General features: G+C 40.7%; 1 protein-coding gene across 6 annotated transcripts in view; it reads left to right on the top strand.

Annotated features, from left to right (window-relative positions):
- The window catches only part of PLCE1 (phospholipase C epsilon 1), a 440302-nt gene that overhangs the window by 336389 nt on the left and 81373 nt on the right, over nucleotides 1–22540 (top strand). For 5 of the 6 annotated variants that reach the window (XM_055254888.2, XM_055254898.2, XM_063629733.1 and 2 more), the window contains 5 exons: nucleotides 1385–1590; nucleotides 11332–12007; nucleotides 17688–17870; nucleotides 19554–19671; nucleotides 20246–20402. In XM_055254888.2, coding sequence (XP_055110863.2) covers nucleotides 1385–1590; nucleotides 11332–12007; nucleotides 17688–17870; nucleotides 19554–19671; nucleotides 20246–20402 — 1340 coding nt within the window. The remainder of the gene's footprint in view (nucleotides 1–1384; nucleotides 1591–11331; nucleotides 12008–17687; nucleotides 17871–19553; nucleotides 19672–20245; nucleotides 20403–22540) is intronic. The other variant, XM_063629746.1, reaches the window with a different exon arrangement.

The following is a 22540-nucleotide window of genomic DNA, read 5'->3' as shown; positions in this document are numbered from 1 at the left end:
TAGGTTTAATATGTAAGTACAAGTCAAAAAGGGTGTTGTTTTCTGATGGTTTTTAAAGATCAACAGGTTTTTCTTATTGGGTGGGAATGTCTGGATGCAGGGATAAAGAAAGTCAAATGAGAGTATTAAGTTTTCCACATCAGTGGAAGAAAAAAGAGGGGAAGTCAACACTGCTTTCTTTTCATCCTTTGTGGGAAAATGCTGGAGAGCCTGGAGACGCACCTAGAGACAAGCTCCAGGCTCCTAATCCCCAGAGCCTCGTTTCTCCCAGATCCGTTGCCTCCTGTTCCTGATTCCCAGAGCAGAAGGGATAGTGTGAGCTTTGACCCAAGGCATTGGGCATTGGAGAGAAGGGGAGTTGAGAAACTGGAGGGAAAAGATAAGGAAACTCCCTCTAAGGTGTTTAAAAATGAAAGAAGTGACTAAATTGGAAAGAACTTTATGGAGATTTTGAGAAGTCCCTTACCTGAGACCAAACCCAAATCTAGGATCATTCCTTCCATGATGACAGAACCTACTACTGACCTTTCTCACACACACACACACACACACACACACACACAGAGAGAGTCATGTACACGCCTTCTCCATGGAGTGGGAAGACTCTTCTCAACCTTCAGCCTCTTTTGTGTTACCTGGGAGCAAATGCATCACCTGATACCAGAAAGACTTAAGAGCTCCTTACAGGTACGGGCAACACCACCGGCATCTCTCTGGGTTATGAGCTAGGATAAAAGGGCAAGAAATGGAGGAGAAAGCTTAAAGGAAGCCTCCCAGGCCACACCACTCCAGCTTCCTCATGTCTTAAGAAGAGGGAACTCCACATCTCTTATCCCAGACACAGCTCTCACCTCTGATGAGAGAAGCTTCCTGATCAACTGTATGAACAATAAGGCTTATAGAGCTTAAAAAGCAGGAAGAAGCCACTGTGTTATTATAGAACACATGAGCAATAAAGCAACACATCACCTCTTCTCAGAGTTTTGCTTGGGCCCAGTCATTTTATCTGGTTCCGTAGAATAGCATACTTTACTCATGGTTTTTCTCAATTCTCACTATAAGGATAAAATAACCATGCCCTTCCTCTGCAAATTGGCTAATCTTCTCCTTAGGGAGCCCTGAAATAATATTTTTTTTGTTTTAAATTTGAAGTGGAGTGTTGATTCCTAGAGGGATTAAAGTTGTCTCAGTGGAAACAAGAGTGAGTTTTGATATTTCATGTGGTGAAATGAAAAAATGTTTTTCCTGGAGGCTCTTGTTTTCTTTCCCATAAAATAGGCACAAATGCCATTATTTATTACTTTATGATTTCATTTCCCTAGCCAAGTAGGTTATCCAGGCATATTAAGTTGCAATAGCAAATTCTCGATATATTTTTCTGTAGTTTGTAGCAGATTACAGTGGACAAGATAATTTCTTACAACGAGTGGGACAAAATGGCTTAAAGAATCCGGAGAAGGAGTCCACTGTCAACAGCATCTTTCAGGTCATCCGGAGCTGCAGTCGAAGTCTGGAGACGGACGAGGAGGACAGCCCCAGTGAAGGAAACAGCTCCAGGAAAAGCTCCTTGAAGGATAAAAGCCGATGGCAGTAAGTTTTACACGTTAAAAGTGAGGAATGCTCATGTCTTCTTTTTTCCTGTTGATGAGTTGTTTCCTACTTCAGCTTAGTTTCAGATGGACACCTCATCAAAACCTGCCACTTTTATCATTAAGCCACACTTCTTTATCTTCAAACCTTACCAATTCCAAATTCACATTTACCTTTCTCACTTTGCTGCTTTGTTCTAACATTATTGCTCATAATTTAACTTCTTACCATCTGTTACCCCTTAAAAAAAAAAAAAAAAAAAAACCTAGAGCTATCCTGCCATTTCTAAGAATTCAACACATTAAATTTCAGGAGGAGAGCTGTGATCTTTTATTTCCTAGTTTTTGTAACAGTGGTTTTTTTAATTCTTGGGTGGGGTACTAGAGGGGGTATTAAGATATTTTTAAATCAAATCTACTGACTTAGTTAGGTCTAGATGATACCTAGAAATCAGTATTTTTACCTCTCCCAACCTCTGGGTGATTCTAAGTTGAGGGCTAATGATCTCAGTTTGAGAAACGCTGCTTTGTAAGGTGTGCTACAATTAACCCTACACACATAAGGCATCTGCAGGTTTTTAAATTGTTCAGTAATTCCAGTTTCTCAGAGATTATTTCAAAGATTTTTCACTTAACAGGTTGCTAACATTAGTGGCAATCTATATATAGAGAGAATACCATCTACAAATAATCCCATATGCACAGAAAGCCTCTCAGAGCCATTTAAGTTCTTAATCTCTCTCTCTCTCTCTCTCTCGGCGTCTATGTATATATCTATTTCTTCCAACAAAAGATTTTGTAGATGCTTTTAAGAATAACTATGAATAATTGAGGATATTAAAGAAAAGAAAAATAAGAATAGGAGAAAATAAAACATACAAAAATGTATACTATATAGTCTATACAGTGACTAAATTTTGTTCTGAGATTCCTAGCAGTCAAAGGAAAGAGGAAATCACAATTCATTATAAGTTTCACAATATTTGTAAGAAAAATTAAACAGATGCTTGGGAGAAGAATGCCTTCTCCTCATACTGGATCTGGCTGAAATTCCTTCCTTAAATCCTACTGTTAAGGCTAGGATACATCAGATAGGAATAGATAAAATAATGAATTTCATATGGCTTTTTTTATAATAACCTTCATCTGGGACTGGGTGTGTATGTCATTTGACCTTTCTAAAACACCTTCAGGACTGCCACTTTTACTGAGTGTCAGATCCCTAGACTATCCTTTCCTTTCCCTTGAAGTTCTTCAAGTGGTAAGTTTCTTGCATCATTTTCACCTGTTATGAAATTTTTGTCTCTAATTTTCTCCACAGTCTCTTGTCTTTTTCCTAATCATTTTATCACGTACATCCTAAGAACATTTCTCTTCCACTGCCCATTTTCCAAGCCCTGCTGCAGGTACTCTTAGAAGAGGAGAAAAACACAAAAATGCAAATATTTCTTTTATAAAACCTGTGAAGTCATATTGAAATCCTCACTTTGAAACTTGTGTACCTAAGTGCCAGTGACAGCTTCTTTACCTCAAGTGACTGCTACTCTGAAAGGAAGCTCAAAACACAAGTTGGGTGGTGGGACTGTTTAATAGAATTCACCAAAACCAGATCAGCAAGCACTATTTCTGTGGCCATCTGCTGGGACTTGGGAATCCATTCCTGATTGAGAGCCGCATGTTTTATCCAGTGCAGGGTTATGTGTGCCAAAGATGTGCAGATTGAAAAGCCCATAGGAACTATGCTTTGTTGATCTGGCTGAAACAGAGACTTTACAAACAGCAACCTCTAGCCCCTGTTCACTTGGCAACCACCAGCCCTGTGAAAACTACAGCAAAGAAAGAAGGGACAATCTCATGGTCCTTTGGTTTACCCCACCTACAGGGTGCTCTTATAATTCTTCCCAAACCTCACAGCTACTCCTGCCAGAAAACCACTAGAAACACTCATAGAAATCTCAAAAAATGATTATAAAATGTTCAAGATTTCTTTTGGCTGGGCCCGGTGGCTTATGCCTGTAATCCCAGCCCTTTGGGAGGCCAAGGCAGGTAGATCACTTGAGTCCAGGAATTCAAGAGCAGCCTGGGCAACATGGTGAAACCTTGTCTCTACAACAACAACAAAAAACAGACTTCAAGATCTCAGCAGGAAGGGAATTGGGTTGAAAAAATCTTGAAATGTCAATGGGGTCTTCAAGTAGGCTTGTCTAACTTCTGTACAGATGAAGTAGTTGTACCTAGCGAGCTGAAGTCACTTGTCTGACTAATAAACAGTAGAGCTGGGTCATGAGCCTGACCATGTGTTCAGTCACAGGGGAGGATCCTTTGTCCTGCAAACCTTAAGGCATTTCTTTTGATTGTAGAGGGGCTAACCCTTAGCCTCTTTTATGTCTAACTCCTGAAGATTAGGAACATCTGAATTCTGAAAGCACTCCAATTACATTTCATATGAATTATAATGCTTATTAATAATTACTTTTTTATTTACCAGCATAAAGAATAAATAAGCTACGCGTTTGTGTGTTTAAAAACATATAGAGGCATGGAGACCTAAGAGTAGCATGTGGCACCATTGTTGGGAAATAGAAATGAGGAGTATGAAGGTGTGTAGAGACGAGTATAGAGTCATATAGGAGCTGCAAGTTCTTATTGTCATCATTTTCAATATTGTTGACCCTCTTTGGCATACTGCACCTTAAGAAGGATTTGTACATTTGGAAAAATTAGATATAAGTAGATGATGACAGAAACCTACAATGGAAGCTGCTTGAGCTGATTAAGAACTCAAACCTTCCAGTCACACTGCCTGGGACTGAATTTTGACACCACCTCTTACTATTTCTGTCACCTAGGTAGGTAGCTGAATCTTACTAAGCCTCAGTTTTGTCATCTGTAAACTGGAAATGACAATACTACTTGATAGGGTTTTTGTGAGGATTATAAATTAAGCAAAATGCACGGCACACTATAAGTGCCAATATAGATGGTGGCTATCATGATTAATGTGTGTATCACACCCTTAAAATGCCAAGCTGAAGTTCTGAGGGTGATATGGTTCGGCTGTGCCTCCAACCAAACTCTCATCTTGATTTGTAATCCCTACAATCCCCACGTGTCAAGGGAGAGACCAGGTGGAGGTAATTGAATCATGGGGGCGGTTTCTCCCATGTGTTCTCACGATAGTGAGTTCTCATGAGATCTGATGGTTTTATAAGTGTGTGGTTGTTCCTCCTGCGTTCATTCTCTTTCCTGCTACCTTGTGAAGAGGGTGCAGCAAGGCTTCACCTTCTGCTTCCCCTTCACTGTCCACCATGATTGTAAGTTTCCTGAGGCCTTCCCCAGCCATGCTGAACCGTGAGTTAATTAAACCTCTTTCCTTTATAATTACCCAATCTCGGGCAGTTCTTTATAACAGTATGAAAATAGACTAATACAGGAGGCTCCAGCACTTAGGTGTGGACACCCTTGGCAGTAATCACCATTTCAGAAGCAATCCTCAGTCATCCTCTTCTCCCTTACTGCAAAGAGGTATTTTCTGTGTCCTTCTACCTCAATAGCCTCGTTAGAGACGCGCCTAGATGATAATCCAACCCCACAGGGATAGGAAAAAAAGCTAAGCATAAGAAAGTAGAATATCTAAGAAAAGATAATAGTTACCAGGATTAACCACACACACACGTATGCTTGTGGATGCCCCAAATCATTAAATGATAGGAAATCAGTTACTCTCCACAGGGTAAGATGCAGACAGGCCTCAACCTTATCAACGCCCAACACACAACATCCTTTATCTGCAACAGCTGCCTCAGCCCAGCCCAGACCTTCATACAGTCTCACTCTCTGGCTTTGCTGGGGATACCTGGGATCCTGTATTTCTCTCTCTTTCTGCTTCTTTGGCCAACACCTCAGACCCATCTTGTGTCTGTGATTTGTAACAAAGGCCATTTTCCCACTATCTGCACAACATTCACCTTAGGCTTGTTTCTCACTTAAATCCCAACTTGAAACTTGGACACCATTTTTACAGAGAAGCTCTATTTGTATGGATGTCTTTGTTTTATGATACTAACTTAAACTCAAGCCAGACAACAATATTAGCAATATTTAAGATGCTAATGTTTATTGAGAGCCTATCTTTAAGCAAACACTGCTCTAAATTCTTTCCATATATTAAATTATTTAATCTTCACAACAGTTCTATTTTACTCTCATAGCAGGGCCAGGATTTAAATTCAGGCAGACTGGTTCCAAAACCCACAAACTACTCAGATATAATAAGAGAATGCTTATAGTCAAGGAAGGTGCTAGGTTAATTAAAAGCAACATTTTCCAGAAGAGAGCATTAAAAACGCTAGATTTTATTTGAACAGCTGTAGCAAGTCCTTTGGAAAGGACATAGATTTACTTCTATCTTAAAAAATTAAATTCACGCTTGTTTATCACGTGGTGATTCACGTTCAAGGGATTATGTTAAATTGGCAGGAGGCAAACGAACCCTTACAAAGAAAATATTTAACCAGGTTAACAAATACCAGTTGATCACCCAGTGTAAAATTTTCATCAGGGAACATTAGACAAGTATTTATCTGTCTATGGTTTCTAACTGAAGGATACCATGGAAGCTCTTTAGGAGCAGGATAAAAACCTTTCTTCTATTTTTACTCCTTCGTCCTCTCCTTAAGGCATACAACCTGAGTTTGACAAGGTAGTTTCGTTGCTGGTAAACCACATCTTTGATCTTCAGTTAACATTATTTAGTTCCTAAATAAGTCTTAACATTCCACCTTATCCCTTCTTGTAAACTCTCAGGAAATTATCTTCTAAGAGAATCAGGCACAAAATTGCATAACATTCACTATATCATCTAAGAGACAAAAGCTACTAGTTTCCTGCTTGAAATGAACTTATTTCATTACAAACAATTGTCAATTTTATTTTGAGCATTAGTCCCTGGAAGATTGCTTTTTAATGAAATTATTACCATCTGGCATTAGTTCTTTTTTTCATTCTAAAATAAAAACTGACGCCAAGAAAGACAGCGTCCCCTCTGTCCCAGCTTACATCATCTCTGAGCAGCAGAAACAGGCTCCAGAAAAGCCTTATAATTTTTCTTTCCAGACACTATTTTTTTTATAATGCTTGTAGTATTTCACTGGAACATGCTTGACTTAACTCAGAACTTAAATGGAATATGGAAAACACCATTTATCTTGCTAAATTAAAATTAGAAGTTCTATGTCCAAATTTACATGTTGTATTTTAATGCGTACTAACACTCACCAGTTGAATCCTTTTTGCTCTTAACAACAAGAAGTAGGACATGGAGAATGTGGAAATGGTCCCATAAGAAAGCCCCTCGGCCAGGCATGGTGGCTCACCCCTGTAATCCCAGCACTTTGGGAGGCTGAGGCAGGTGGATCACAAGGTCAGGAGTTCAAGACCAGCCTGGCCAAGATGGTGAAACCCTGTCTCTACTAAAAATACAAAAATTAGCCGGGTGTGGTGGCAGGCACCTGTAATCCCAACTACTCAGGAGGCTGAGGCAGGAGAATTGCTTGAACCTGGGAGGTGGAGGTTGCAGTGAGCTGAGATTGTGCCACTGCACTCCAGCCTGGGCAACAGAGCAAGACTCCTTCTCCAAAACAAACAAAAAGCCCCTCTAGAGGAACGACTGGGCTGGGCTGAGGTAGCCTAGAGAAGAGGAAGTGAGAAAGGAAAAGTGCAAGGAATTGGTCTTCCTATATTTAATAATTGTACTTTACAAAGACAGGCGCTGTGCTAAGTGCTTTCCAACTGTTGTCTTATTTGATCTTCACCATTATTCTATGAGATGAGCATTGTCTTTTTGCCATCTATTAGGCTCAGAGAAGTTGAGTGTTTTGATGAGGTCACACAGGAAACAGGTGGTGATGTTTAACATTAAACCCAGGATGACTGCAGCAGGCATATATGAAGCCATTGTGTAAGAGGACATAAGTATTGGTTTTCCAGAGTTACCGAGAGCAATTTCAGAGGGATGGAGCTAAATAAGACACAAATGATTTTTTTCTTATTTCACTTTTTATTGTGAAGTAACATTAGGAAAAGAGCATAAAATATCATATAACCCCAGATCTTGTGCTTTTTTGTTTTTGTTGTTTTATTTTTTATTTTTTTGAGACAGAGTCATGTTCTGTTGCCCAGGCTGGAATGCAGTGGCACAATGCCAGCTCACTGCTCACTACAAGCTCAGCCTCTCAAGTTCAAGCAATTCTTGTGCCTCAGCCTCCCAAGTAGCTGGGACTACAGGTGCCTGCCACCACGCCTGGCTAATTTTTGTATTTTTAGTAGAGACGGGGTTTCACCATGTTCGCCAGGCTGGTCTTGAACTCCTGGCCTCAAGAGATTCACCTGTCTTGGCCTCCCATAGTGCTGGGATTACAGGTGTGAGCCACTGTGCATGGCCCAGATCTTGGTTTCTAATACCATTCTTCAATAAAGGGAGGCAAGGTTTCTCCTAGAGAGGCTGATTCTAGGACTGCGGCAGAAAATACACAAGATGAGCCTGGAGCATGTTGTAGTAAGGAAGTTCTCAAAAGAAACACACAGTGATGGGAGCTGTGAAGGGAATACAAGAGCCAACTGGAAGAGCTCCCAATGGCCACAGCAACAAAATAAATAAAGTACTATCACATTATAAATCACCCAAAGTATTAAATTAATATTCATGAGCTCATACTGGTATAAGTAAATGATATGTGTAAATGATAAACAAACAAATGGGGGAGAAGAGATCCATCTTTTGTGCAAAAGAATTCCCAATAACTTAGGTAGATTCTGCACCCTCAAGGAAGTGCAACATAACTTCCCACTCCTTAAGAGTGAGCTGGGCGTGGTGACTTTTTTCCAAAGAGTAGAGTATGGAAATGAGGTAAAAATAATAATAGTAACTGTACAGTGGCACATGACACACAGGTCCTCAGCCAGGTGATCAGTATCACCAGGGAGGAGTCATGTTGGTAGTGGGTGCCCTCAATATGATGTGATAAGAATGATATTTTACCTCTATGGTCTTCCCTCCCCAAACCCATAACCTGCATCTACTTATGGAAAAAATATCAGCCAAGTCCTAACTGAGGGACCTTCGAGAAAATACCTGAGCAGTACTCCTCCAAACTGTCAAGAGCACCTAAAACAAGGAGAGACCCTCATGGTCAAGAGGAGCCTAAAGAGACCTGACAAGTAAATGTAATGGGAGATCCTGGAAGAGAAATGGGACATTAAAAACTAAGAAAATCTGAATCAAGTGTGGACCTTAATTAGTAATAATGTGTTAGGATTTGTTCATGAATTATGACACATGTATCAGACAAATGTAAGATGTTAATAGGGAAATTTTTGTGTGAGGTATACTGTCTTTGGAATTTTCTATAAATCTAAAACTATCCTAAAATTAAAAGTTTATCGAAACAGTGTATTTGAATAATTATCAGGTGACTGAGCATAACTAGCATCCAGGGTTAGAACATTGCCAGCACCCCTAAACTTCTAATTTCCCTTCCCAATTATTACCAGCCTCCCCCTAGAGAAAACTACTATTATAAGTTTTACAATAACATCTTGTTTTTCTCTGTAGTTTTTCTACTAATATGCATTCCTAAATAGTACAGTATAGTTTTGCCTGGTTTTGAAATTGACATTTACAGAAATGTATGTATTTATGTATCACAAACACATACCATATGCATTCTTGTGTGTCTTGCTTAAAATTTGTGTTATTCCATGTAGTTAGCTATTGCTTATTCATTTTCATTGCTGTACAGAATTACATTGCATGAATACACCAAAATCTATGCATACGTTTTATTGTTGCTGGACTTTTGGTTATTTCTGGTATGGGGCTCTGAAATGGATTTTCTCACCATCGGATTTGTGAGACACTAAAATTCAATATTTCTGGTAGACTTTTTTTAAAAGAAGATCCACGTGTGGGGCAAGGAGGTAGAACCTGCTGTTTGAAAGCAAGAATGGTAATCTTGTTCAGGGACCACAGTCTAAACTGAGGAGTATTAACAAGCCCCATGATACTGTCGTTGCCTCATCAAGAGGCAGTAGGTGGCCCAAGTGTCTCCTGAGCATGAGAGCCTTCCTTCCCAGAGACGCGTGGGCCAGCCTATGTACCAGCTCCTTCACAATTTTACTCACTACTTTGCTGGTGATGTCTGTGGACCAAATAGCAGAAACCTTGATCTTACTAACAACTTCCTAAGCTTTGAAAAGAATGAGACTCTAGGGCAGGTTCCCGCCAAGGTGGCCATGTAAAAAAGAAGCAATCGCTTGCCTTCACTGCTCCCTGATCCTCTTGGCTCAAATAATCCAGGTTCCTGACTCAGTGGAGGGAACGTGCTAAATTTTCTATGCAGACTAGCCTTTTCTGTGTATACCTACACACATGCACAGAGAGAGTAGAAATCTAAGGTTGAGTCCAGGAGAACTGTTATGCTTATCTGGCCACCGTGACTATATTTCCCAAAGAGTGTCCTTTTTAAATTTCATTTATTTTTATTTTTTGAGACAGGGTCTTGCTCTATTGCCCAGGCTGGAGTGCAATGATGCCATCATAGCTCACTGCAGACTCTACCTCCCAGCCTCCAGCAATCCTCCCACCTCAGCCTCTTGAGTAGCTGGGACTAGAGGCATGCCACCATACTCAGCTAATGTTTGTATTTTTTGTAGAGATGGGATCTCACCATGTTGCCCAGCCTGGTCTCAAACTTCTGGGCTCAAGCAATCTGCCTACTTTCTTTCCAAGGAGTATCTTTGAACTAATTGTATTTTATTTTTAACAGTGGTACTTCTCAAGCCAGCCTATTAAGTCTTGTTTTTACCTACTTTAGCCCCAGTATATTCAGATCATGCTTGTGTTTATGATTTAATTGAAGGCAAACAAGCCTAACAATGAAAATCCCAGGTATAAAGTTAGACCAAAATCTAACCTTGGCTTGGCCTCTTCTGAGATGGGTTACCTTGAACAAATTACTTTCCCTTTTTGAACCTTGGTTTCCTCATAGGTAGAAAAAGAATAATAAAACTTACCTTGCAGGTAGATTGGATTTAGTACAAAAAATGTACATAAAGTATTTAACACAGTTCCTGACACAAGAGGGAAAACTAATACATAATGAAGATTATTGTTGTTGAGAATAAAAATACAATAACTCATCTAGTAGTTCTTTTTATGCTTATGGTCAGATAGCTTGCTAAAGATAATAATACAGTTATAAAGAATATTAGAATACGGTTATAAAAAGTTACTCAAAAATTTTTCTTTTCGCTCTGTCGCCCAGGCTGGAGTGCAGTGGCACAATCGCAGCTCACTGCAAGCTCCGCCTCCCATGTTCAAGCAATTCTCCTGCCTCAGCCTCTCAAGTAGCTGGGACTACAGGCATATGCCACCATGCCTGACTGATTTTTGTATTTTTAGTAGAGATGAGATTTCACCATGTTGGCCAGGCTGGTCTTGAACTACTGGACTCAAGTGGTCCACCCTCCTCGGCCTCCCAAAGTGCTGAGATTACAGGCGTGAGCCACCACACCCAGCCTTGGTTATTAGAAGTTACTGTGTGCTATTTAGTATTTTGTATTTCCTATGCTAATTTGAATTCATAGTGGGATGAAAAGTAAAGCCCAGTGTCAGTGAAAATGTCTTTGGGTTGTTCTCACTTTTGATTATAAGACAAACGAAATTGGTGTTTCTTTCCTTAAGGTTTATAATTGGAGATTTGTTGGATTCAGACAATGACATCTTTGAGCAATCCAAAGAATACGACTCTCATGGTTCAGAGGACTCACAGAAGGCCTTCGCCCATGGGACGGAGCTCATCCCTTGGTACGTGCTGTCCATCCAAGCCGATGTGCACCAGTTCCTGCTGCAGGGGGCCACGGTCATCCACTACGACCAGGACACACACCTCTCTGCCCGCTGCTTCCTCCAGCTTCAGCCCGACAATAGCACCTTGACCTGGGTAAAGCCCACAACTGCCTCCCCAGCCAGCACTAAAGCAAAACTTGGTGTACTTAATAACACAGCTGAGCCTGGAAAATTCCCACTACTGGGCAATGCTGGATTAAGTGGCCTGACGGAAGGGATCTTGGATCTTTTTGCAGTGAAGGCTGTATACATGGGCCACCCTGGCATTGATATACACACTGTGTGTGTTCAGAACAAACTGGGTAGCATGTTCCTGTCAGAGACTGGTGTGACACTGCTCTATGGGCTTCAGACCACGGACAACAGATTATTGCACTTCGTGGCACCGAAGCACACAGCTAAAATGCTCTTCAGTGGATTATTGGAACTCACTAGAGCTGTGAGAAAGATGAGGAAATTCCCTGACCAAAGACAGCAGTGGCTGCGGAAACAGTACGTCAGCCTCTATCAGGTAAGGGGTGCAGCCATCCCTCTTTCCTCACTGGCATAATACTCAAGAGCACACACTTGGTGACCAGACCACCAGGTTCATACTCCCAGCTCTGACAGTTACTACCTGTGGTGACCTTGGGCAGCTTTTACTTAACCTCTTGGTACTCCAATCCCCTTTTCTATAAAATGGAAATAATAACAACATCTGCTCATAGGGTGGCTGTGAGAGTTGAGGCTGTGGCTCATGCCTGTAATCTCAGCACTTTGGTAGGCCAAGGTGGGTGGATCACCCAAGGTCAGGAGTTCGAGACTGGCCTGGCCAACATGGTGAAACCCCATCTCTACTAAAAATACAAAAATTTGCTGGGCATGGTGGCACATGCCTGTAATCCCAGCTACTCAGTAGGCTGAGGCAGGAGAATCACTGGAACCCAGGAAGCAGAGGTTGCAGTGAGCCAAGATCGCGCCACTGCATTCCAGCCTGGGAAACAGAGCGAGACTCTGTCTCAGGAAAAAAAAAAATATATATGTGTAAAGCCACAGTATAATTCATATATATGAAGAATAGTGTCTGCACTCATAGGCGGTCCTGTTTGTATTTTGTATGAAATACATTTTACTTAGATTTTATAGTAAGCGAAAATGCTTATGTTAACTGGTTTCTTTGCAGATGGGAGAACTGTAATGACCCTGGTCACTGTTTTTACTTTGTATTATATTTATATATTGTATTATACTACATAAAAATAGTCCCAGGGTCATTGCAGTTCTCCCATCTGCAAAGAAACCAGTTAATATAAGCATTTTCACTTACCCAAGGTTCAATGGAAAGCATTGTTATCTAAATACTTTTATTATTAGTTAGTGACTAGCTGATACATTGAAAACTGTCCCTATCGAAATTAAAATCCTGGTTCATTTCCTAACATGCTATGTGACTTTTGGAGAGTTCTTTAACTTACTGCATATTGCTGCCTAATTGTAGAGGTGAGGGGTTAATTTCTTTAAGGTTGAAAGAAATTTTCCCAAATGTGGGATGATTCTTATGTGGAGTTCTTCTTTATTAGGTTTGTAGTGGCGGCAGCCCTTAGCGGACAGTTTTTCGCAGTCAGCTGCTTACATTGAGTGAGTTAGTCTTTCACTAACCCTATGTTGTCAGGTACTCTAACACTATAGTTTAGCGTGGCAACAGGGCTGGGCTGAATGAGAGAAGAGACACAGGCATAACCAGAGTAGCATCCTTTGAGGAAAAGAGGGTACAGATTGCTTGGAAATCTTAAACTCCACAAGCAGATGACACTTGAAGTGTCATTCTCAAATGAGTTGTATCAAAGTACTCAGTTTTTCTTTGCTTTTCTATCTTCATGGCAAAAAGAAATATCTTTTGTATTGTCACAGAACAAATAGAACTACCACTTGAACTACTCAAATGTCTGATTTCATGTACTTGTCACAGTTCTAATACATTTCTGACAATTAAAAACATTTCTCGCCCCAGGAAGTTAGACAAGGCACATGTAATGCCCCTTCTTTCTTCTTTCCCTGCATTCATGTCATGATTATGAGTAGAGACCGTATCCTGAGTGACTAACTTGATTAATTGATTAATAAGCAGATAGGCCTATGTACACAATTATCCTAATGTTACACAGCACAAAGCCAGTTTTAGTTAACTCGTCTAAAATGTAAAACAAAATACCTGACTCTGTGTGGTGGCTCATGCCTGTAATCACAGCATTTTGGGAGGCTGAGACGGTAGATCACCTGAGGTCAGGAGTTCGAGACCAGCCTGGCCAACATGGCAAAATCCCGCCTCTACTAAAAATACAAAAAATTAGTCATGCACCTGTAATCCCAGCTACTCATGAGGCTGAGGCAGGAGAATCGCTTGAGCCCGGGAGGTGGAGGTTGCAGTGAGCCAAGATAATGCCACTGCACTCCAGCCTAGGTGACAGAGCAAGACTCTGTCTCAAACAAGCAAACAAAAAATACCTGCCTCCTGTGTACTCCACAGGGCATAGGGAGCTTTCAGTGTACTCAGCTGGAAAAAAAAAAAAAGTCTTCAGGAGCTATTGCGAATGTCAGTTTTTAATTACAGCTATTCCTTGGCCTTCTAGAATCAGGAAAATTCATCAAACCTGGACATAGACCAGTGTTTGAGCTCAATTACAATTCCTGTCATAAAGTCTATGTGGTTTAGTTGTTCCATTTGTCTCCTTCTCAAGCTTATAGCATAGGTAACTGAATTAATACATAAGAGGTACTTAGTTTCTCATCTAGCACTCTTCAGCTTTTACTGAAGGAGGCACCAGCTGAGACCACGAACAGCAGATGAAGAGGTAAGAGTTGCTGCTGGAACAGAGACAGAAGTGACTTAGAGAAGACTCAGTCCTACCCAGCTGCAAACACAGCTCTACCCTTCCCCACTACCGCTACACAGAATCAAGATGTTGCAGTGTAGAGGCAAAACAGCTCATACTTCTCAACCACTTCTGAAATATAGGTGATGTCATTCCTTGACACTGCTCTCTCTACATGAGCCATTTACGAAGTCAGGCAACATGCCTTAGAAACAGACACTCAAGATTTCTTTCAAAAGAAAAAAGTTGGAAAGACCAATGGACTGATCATTTTCTCATCATATAAACCAGTTCCCAAAATGACTCAGGGATCACTAGAAAGATGCTAACTTAGTACTCAGAGAACAAAAGATCAAATCTTTTGTTAATGTTTAATATCTGTATTGGTGATTTATAATACCTCTTAGAAAATTAAATTCTCTCAGATGTCCTAAAGTTAAAAAAAAAAAAACTATTTAAATTTACCTATAAGCTAAAGAAGTTTGTGAAACACTGTTTGGGTTTTTCCAAACTTCTGTTAACAGCTCTATAAGAGGATTTTTTAATCCCTAGTTTGGGAAGTGCTTATATAGAAAATAATCTTTCTGACATTAGAATTTCCTTATGTAGTAAATGTAAGTGAAGTTACTTTCAAATACTACAAGTATTTGAGTACTACTGATGGAAGTAGTAACAAGAGATAACACAGAAGACAAGACGAAGTAATAACATTTGTAGAGAAGCCTAGAAAAATACAGGAAAATCCAAGAAAGTAAACTGTGCAGAGATGTTGATGTGGGGTGTGGAGGAAAGACCAACATCTTGAGCTTTGGCCCAAGGTTATCATGGACAGAACTGACGGCCCATAATCCTGGGTATTTGCACGGAGCTCTGGGAGGCTAAGAAAGTTAAATATGGAATTACCAGATAAATATCTTTGATTATAAGCAAAAAACAGATTCTGGCTATCTTTATGGGGGGGAAAAATATTCATTCAAAGGATATAGATTAATTTAATGGTCTTCAAAATGTCACATGCAAAGATATGCCAAGAGGTAACAGTGCATGGATATTTTTTAAGGCATCTATTTTCTAATCTTCAACTTTCACGTAAACTGTTTTCTCCACTGCACTCCAGCCTGGGCAAGAGTGCGAGACTCCATCTCAAAAAAAAAAAAAAAAAAAAAAACTGTTTTCTAAAATTGAACATGTGCCTTCACTTATGGTAGTCCATCTCGCACATTAAAAAAAGAAGGTAGGCCGGGTGCGGTGGCTCAGAGCTGTAATCCCAGCACTTTGGGAGGCCAAAGCAGGTAGATCACTTGAGGCCAGGGGTTCGAGACCAGCCTGGCCAACATGGTAAAACCCCATCTCTACTAAAAATGCAAAAATTAGCTGGGTGTGGTGGTATGCACCTGTAATCCCAGATACCTGGGAACTGAGGCAGGAGAATCAGTTGAAACCGGGAGGCGGAGGTTGCAGTGAGCCAAGATCACACCACTGCACTCCAGCCTGGGCGACAGAGGGAGACTCCGTCTCCAAGAAAAAAAAAAGAGAAGAAAGTATATCCTTCATCCATCCCAAACAAGTTTATTATTTTGTGTAAAACAAAAGAAAGATTAAAACTACATTTTACTTCCCAGAAAGCTTCCTTTAAAGACTAAACAAAGGCATCCTTCCTTTTCCTGACCTAAACATATTTCTGTTAGTGGTAAAGTTTGACCCATGTTGGGATGTTCTGAAATTAGAAAAATCAAAGCAGTATAGGTTAATGGTGCCAATTATTTTACATGCAAACTATAATGGGCCTATTAAGCTTTTAAAGATGTGTTGGTTAAAATCTATAAATAAAAGTTTTACTCTTCTTTCAGATTCAGAGTATGTTATTCAAAATGGTAGTTAAAACATATCCATTAGGTTTCATTCATGAAATGTTTATTCCAATTTGGAGTCACTCCTAGTGACTTGTTAGCAGGGATTCTCTTCAGCAGGCCTCCAGCAGATGGACTGATCTCCAACCATTTTCATTCCCTATATCACTGCATTCAAGAACCCTGCTCCAGGAAGGGGATTCTGATTGGCTTATTGGGACCATGTGCCAATCATTGGTCAAAGGAGGATATTTCAGCTTGATTGACATACCCATCGAGACTATATCCAGTGGAGAAGAGACAGTTAAAGTAAAATTGGCGTATGGTTAGAGAAGGGAGAAACAGATCATGGACAGCCATAAGTTACAATGTCCCACTATAAGAGGTCACCAAAAGGTTTCTTTGTCAAGTACCCAAGTTATTCAGCATCCTGGGATCCACAACAGGATGCAGGAAGTGGGAATGCACAAGTCATAAAACCAGATAGTTATTAAACATTAGGCTGAAGGAGCAAGCACACACACACAAAGCTTCTTTGTTTTTTGCATATGATCTGCAACAAAGCAAAATCTATCTATAAGCATTTCTTTGGAACTGCAAAGGAGAACCAGCCTTAAATGTTTTTGAGGAGTAAAGACAGTACATGGAAATTAATTTTTAAAGACCCCACTTATACAATGTGTGAAATATCAATATCATCTTTAGCTCATAGGCAACTTTTTGTGGTTTTATTAACTGACTTATGGGGATAATCATTGACAATTGTTTAATTAATAGATCCCTGCTGTTACTTACAGGATGTTACACAGAGTTGCCTTAGAAGCAGTAGCTACTGTGAACAATTGCCTGCCCCTTGAGTGTGTTGTTGCTGCTCACAGCATCCTAATATGTATGGTGTTCTGAGTCCCATGGGCTCCCTATCTTTAGATTTCAGCCACTCAAGAGGATGGCAGCCCAACTATTTTAGGAGTTCCATGGGGCCCTTCAAAGGGAATTTCATGCATGTCACATACCCTGTATTTCAAGTCAGACAGTCAGACTGTCCCAAGCATCAAACTGGGTGAAAACCTACCTGGCAATAATGGACAAATACAACTTGATTTTACTTAGATTAATACCCTGCCCCCCTCCCTTCCAAGATCTCCAAGGCCCTAATTTGCAAAGTAAGTCTAAATGAATTTTCCTACAGTGGTAGTTCTGCAACTTAACCTCTGTAAATGGGATGGGAAGTTTTTGTTCCCCAGTTGATATATTAAAGCATGTCACTGTAACTCAGCAGGGATGTGACCAGGACAACAGGGGACATGATGAAATTCCTGACAGAGAATCTTGTGAGTTAGAAAACAGAGCCACTTGGGTGGCCAGATCATTGTTCTTCTGTGGCCGTCTGTGCTTTTCCACCTCTTGGAATTTTCTGGGAGACATTAATATATTTACTTCCCCATTGCTTGGTGCTTCCAATTGTGTTCACCATGTGGCTCTTTCACAGGAGGATGGACGGTATGAAGGCCCAACTTTGGCTCACGCTGTGGAGTTGTTTGGTGGCAGACGATGGAGTGCTCGAAACCCCAGCCCCGGAACATCAGTAAAGAATGCTGAGAAGCCCAATATGCAGAGAAACAACACCCTGGGCATAAGCACCACCAAGAAAAAGAAGAAAATCCTCATGAGGGTAGAGTGTTATTTGTTTATTAAGCATCAAACCCATCTTCCAGGACCACTGTATGGTGAACATCACCATAATAACACTTTAGGTTGTTTGGGTTGAGGACAAAGTCAGGTATAAAACAGAAGATACAAGGGCTTACCACATACCTCCTTGGTGCCATGCTAGTGCCAGGAACACCAGGGAAAAGACAAGGTCCACAGAAGGACATAGACATGTAAACAAACACAGTGCAAGCTAAAAAGAGGCGTCGTCGAGTCATCCACAAAGTGCTGTGGGGGCAGAGAGAAGCAAAACAGCTGAGGGGCGGGCACAGAGGGCTCCACAGAGCAACTGACACGCAGGTCTTGAAGAACATGTAGGATTTTGCCAGGCAAAGAACATAGGAGAAAGTATCCCCAGCAGAGGAGACAGCATAGAGGCATAAAAGACAGCTTGTTCAAGGAAGCACATGCTGTTCTGGATGGCTACAGCATGAGCACTCTGGGCAAGGAAGGGCTAGAAGAGAACAGAGATCACAGAGGCCCCAAATACTGTGTGTAGAACACAATGTAAAGTATATTAGCACTATGTATTATAAACTATATAATATGAAATATCACTATGAAGTGATAAATATATTTGCTTCATGGATATTTGTTTGTGTTGCTATAAAGAAATACCTGAGGCTGGGTAAATTATAAAGGAAAGAAGTTTAATTGACTCAGTTCTGCAGGTGTACAGGAAGCATGGTGCCAGCATCTGCTTCTGGTGACAGCCTCAGGAAGCTTACAGTCATGGCAGAAGGTGAAGCGGGAGCCAGCGCATGACATGGCAAGAGCAGGAGAGAGAGAGAAGGGGAGAGGTGCCACACACTTTTTTTTTCCTCTTAGAAACAGGGTCTTGCTCTGTCACCCAGGCTGGAGTGCAGTGATGTGATCATGGCTCACTGCAGCTTCAAACTTCTGGGCTCAAGCTGTTCTCCTGCCTCAGCCTCCCGAGTATCTGCGACCACAAGTGTACACCACCATGCCTGGCTAATTTTTTTATTTTTTATAGAGATGGGGTCTCACTATGTTGCCCAGGCTGGTCTTGAACTCCAGGCCTTAAGTAATCCTACTTGTCTCAGCCTCCCAAAGTGTTGGGAGTACAGGCATGAGCCACCACACCCAGCCTACGCACTTTTAAATAACTAGATCTTGTGTGAAGTCAGAGCTGGAACTCACTCATCACCAAGGGAATGATCCTCAGCCATTCATGAGGGATCCACCCCCATGATCCAAACACCTCCCACTAGGCCCCACCCCTAACATTGGGAATTACATTTCAACATGAGATTTGAAGGGGACAAACATCCAAACCATATCATCTATCTAGAAAAAGTGCCACTCTCTTTGCTTATGGGAGGCTTTGATGCTCATGTCAAATTTTATCTGCTTCACAGTTTTTGTCTGTACACAGAGGTTCCAGAGGTTGCGTGCCGCCTCTTGTCTGCCTCCCTCCCCTGAGGAGTACTGCTGTATAGTAAAGAACAAATGAAATAATATGACATGAGAATACTCGGTCAGCCTTAACGTAGGTCTTTACCGGTTTTACCAGGGAGGGGCAGTATTGAAGGTGGGTAGGTCAGAAAATAGAGACCTACCTGAACTAACGCAGCGATGAGAGAGAAATACAGGCTTGGAGCCATCGTGAGGTTTGTGTTCTCAGGGTGAGAGTGGAGAGGTAACTGACGATGAGATGGCAACCCGAAAGGCCAAGATGTACAAAGAGTGTCGAAGCCGGAGTGGTTCTGATCCTCAAGACATTAATGAACAAGAAGAATCAGGTAAAGTGGCATGTTTACATCTGAGATTTTTGTTTTTTAATTTTTATGGGAAAAAAGTATACATTTGGTTTTAAATTGTGATTTAAGCATTGCAAACATTTCTAACAAAACTCTTTGTCCTAACCAGACAATGAAACCTAAAGGTACTTCTGCAAGCATAGTGTGCTTGGAATAAAATCCCCATTAATTAACTTGCCATTACTGATAGGGAATATTAGATATCATGGTATAATTTCATGGATTAGACCAGTGATTCTCAACCTTGGCTGCATATTAGGGCTTTTAAGAAAATCTGATTCCTCTGGCCACATCCAAGAATAACTGATTCAGATATTCTCTGGCTGGGACATGAATATCTATTTATTTTTGAAGCTGCCCAGACGGTTCTAACATGTAGCCAGTTGAGACCCCATGAGATTAGCCCATTCATAAAGATGTTTTGGTGCTTCTTCTATAGAAACCAGCTGCATAGGTTGATTTGCTCAGACATCCAGAAGCCTCTCTGGTTTGTATTTGGTTCTGAGGGACAGTATAATCTAAGTCATTGTCTCTTTTCTGTCTTTCATCCTCACAGAGGCGAATGCCATCGCTAACCCTCCAAACCCCCTCCCTTCCAGAAGAGCCCACTCTTTGACCACAGCTGGGTCCCCCAACTTGGCTGCCGGGACATCATCTCCCATCAGGCCAGTGTCCTCCCCTGTGCTGTCTTCTTCAAACAAGAGCCCATCCAGGTGGGGCCTTAACATGATAAAACAGAAGGACCCTTCACATTATTCCAGTTGTGTGGAAGGGCATATCTTTACAGTTGTCTATGGAAAGACTATTTCACATTTTGACGTATAGTTGAACTGAAAACTGAAAAATCCCAAAATTTTAAATGATCCTAGTTTTCCCAATTTTGTACTCCTACCTTCTCATATGACTCCAAAGGTCAGTAGCAGTAACAAAACCCAAGCTATGATTCTCCAAATTGTACTATCCAGTACACTAGCCACTAGCTAGATGTGGGTATTTAAATTCAAAAGTAAATTAATTAAAATTAAAGAAAATTAAAATTTAAAATTCAATTCCTCAGTCACAGTAGTGACATTTCAAGTGCTGCATAGCCACAAGTAGCTGATGGTTATTATCCCAAAGAGTGTAGACAGAGAACATTTCTTTTTATCATTGCAGAAAGTTCTATTGGATAGCACTGCTCTAAATGAAGAAGAGAGAATAGATTGTTTTAATGTAAACTATTTGGCCCCTTTGCTAATCGATGAAATATATTTAATACTTTTCTCATATGTCAGTTACGTATGTCTAGAGGAATGAATTCAAGTATCACAGCAAGTTGGATATGTTTAAGTATAAATCTAAAGCTGGATAAATTATTTTATAAGTTCCATGCAAATTACATATTTGAAACAATATCTACCCTCTCAGAAGAAGGAATGATATTAAAATGGCAGACTTCCGAAGGGAACCAGAATGCTGCTCCATCTCCCTGTATCCCACATTAAAGTTTAAGAAATGTGGAAGTTCCAGACAGAACCAAGCTAAAACAGGAACTCTTTACTTTATCACATACACACACATACACACACACACACACACACACACACACACACTCTCTCTCTCTGTCTCTCTCTCTCTCTCTCTCTCCCTCCCTCTCTCCCCACCCCCCTCTCTCTCTTTCTCCCTTTCTCTCTCTTTCTCTTGGAAGCTTGTTATTAAGAATCCTGGCTGGGCACAGTGGCTCTCACATGTAATCCTAGCACTTTGGGAGGTCAGGGAAGGAGGATCACTTGAGCCCCCAGGAATTCGAGACCAGCCTGAGCAACAGAGACCCCATCTCTACAAAAAATAAAACAATTAGCCGGGTGTGGTGGTTCTCACCTGTGGTCCCAGCTGCTCAGGAGGCTGAGGTGAGAGTATCACTTGAACCTGGGAGGTTCCGGCTGCAGTGAGCTATAATCATACCATTGCACTCCGGCCTAGGCAACAGAGTGAGAGCTTGTCTCAAAAAAAACAAAAGGGAAGAAAAAAGAATCCTACAGTAAATTATCTTTTAAATAAAAATTCTTTCACAATGTGAGCAATGAACTTATAATCTATGTTTTATACATTCACATTCTACAATGGATGAGCATGGGTCAAGGTTATATGGGAATTCTTTGTACCACTCTTGCAACTTTTATGTAAATTTAGATTTATAACAAAACTAAAAGTTACAAAAATCAGAATCCTGTTTATTATACTTTTAGCCTGTGTAGTATCCTGGGTAAATAGCAAGGAACCTGGATTAAATGGCATTTCCCGTTTATTTCAATCATTCATGAGCAGGAAAAGAAAGGACAAAGTAAGGGAGGAAAATATTTTAAAAAGAGAAATTAACACGCCAGATGCAAGATCAGAAGGCCAGCCCCAGGAGGACAGGGATCAGCACCCACTCAAGTGTTTTAAAACAGAAAGAAAACACAAGGCAGGAGAGGAAAAATCAGCTTGAATGCTATTAAGGGAGAAAGCTAGACAGAATCCTAAGTCTGGTAGTGGAAAGAGTGGACAAACAGAGTTTCCTAGAATCAAAGGGAAATGGGTTCCTACAGACAGTAGCTGGACCTGCAACCAGAAAGAAGCAAGATAGGAAATTTACTTCTTTAGCTGCAAATAATGAAGTCACCTTTTTCCTCTTCCTGCACCTCTACACTATGTTTCCTGCACTACATTGAGGATCGGCAACCTACAACCTATGCCTGCAAAATGCTATAAAGCTATCAATTTGTAGTGCTCTTTCATTGCTGAAGGTGACCTTCAAATGTCAGCACAAATTAATTTTCCATGAGTGAAACAGTCACTTCAACAAACTATGTATTTTATATTTATAGTC

Source organism: Symphalangus syndactylus, chromosome 2, assembly GCF_028878055.3.
Source record: "Symphalangus syndactylus isolate Jambi chromosome 2, NHGRI_mSymSyn1-v2.1_pri, whole genome shotgun sequence".
NCBI classification, from domain to species: domain Eukaryota; kingdom Metazoa; phylum Chordata; class Mammalia; order Primates; family Hylobatidae; genus Symphalangus; species Symphalangus syndactylus.
This window is presented reverse-complemented; position numbering and strand designations above follow the sequence as displayed.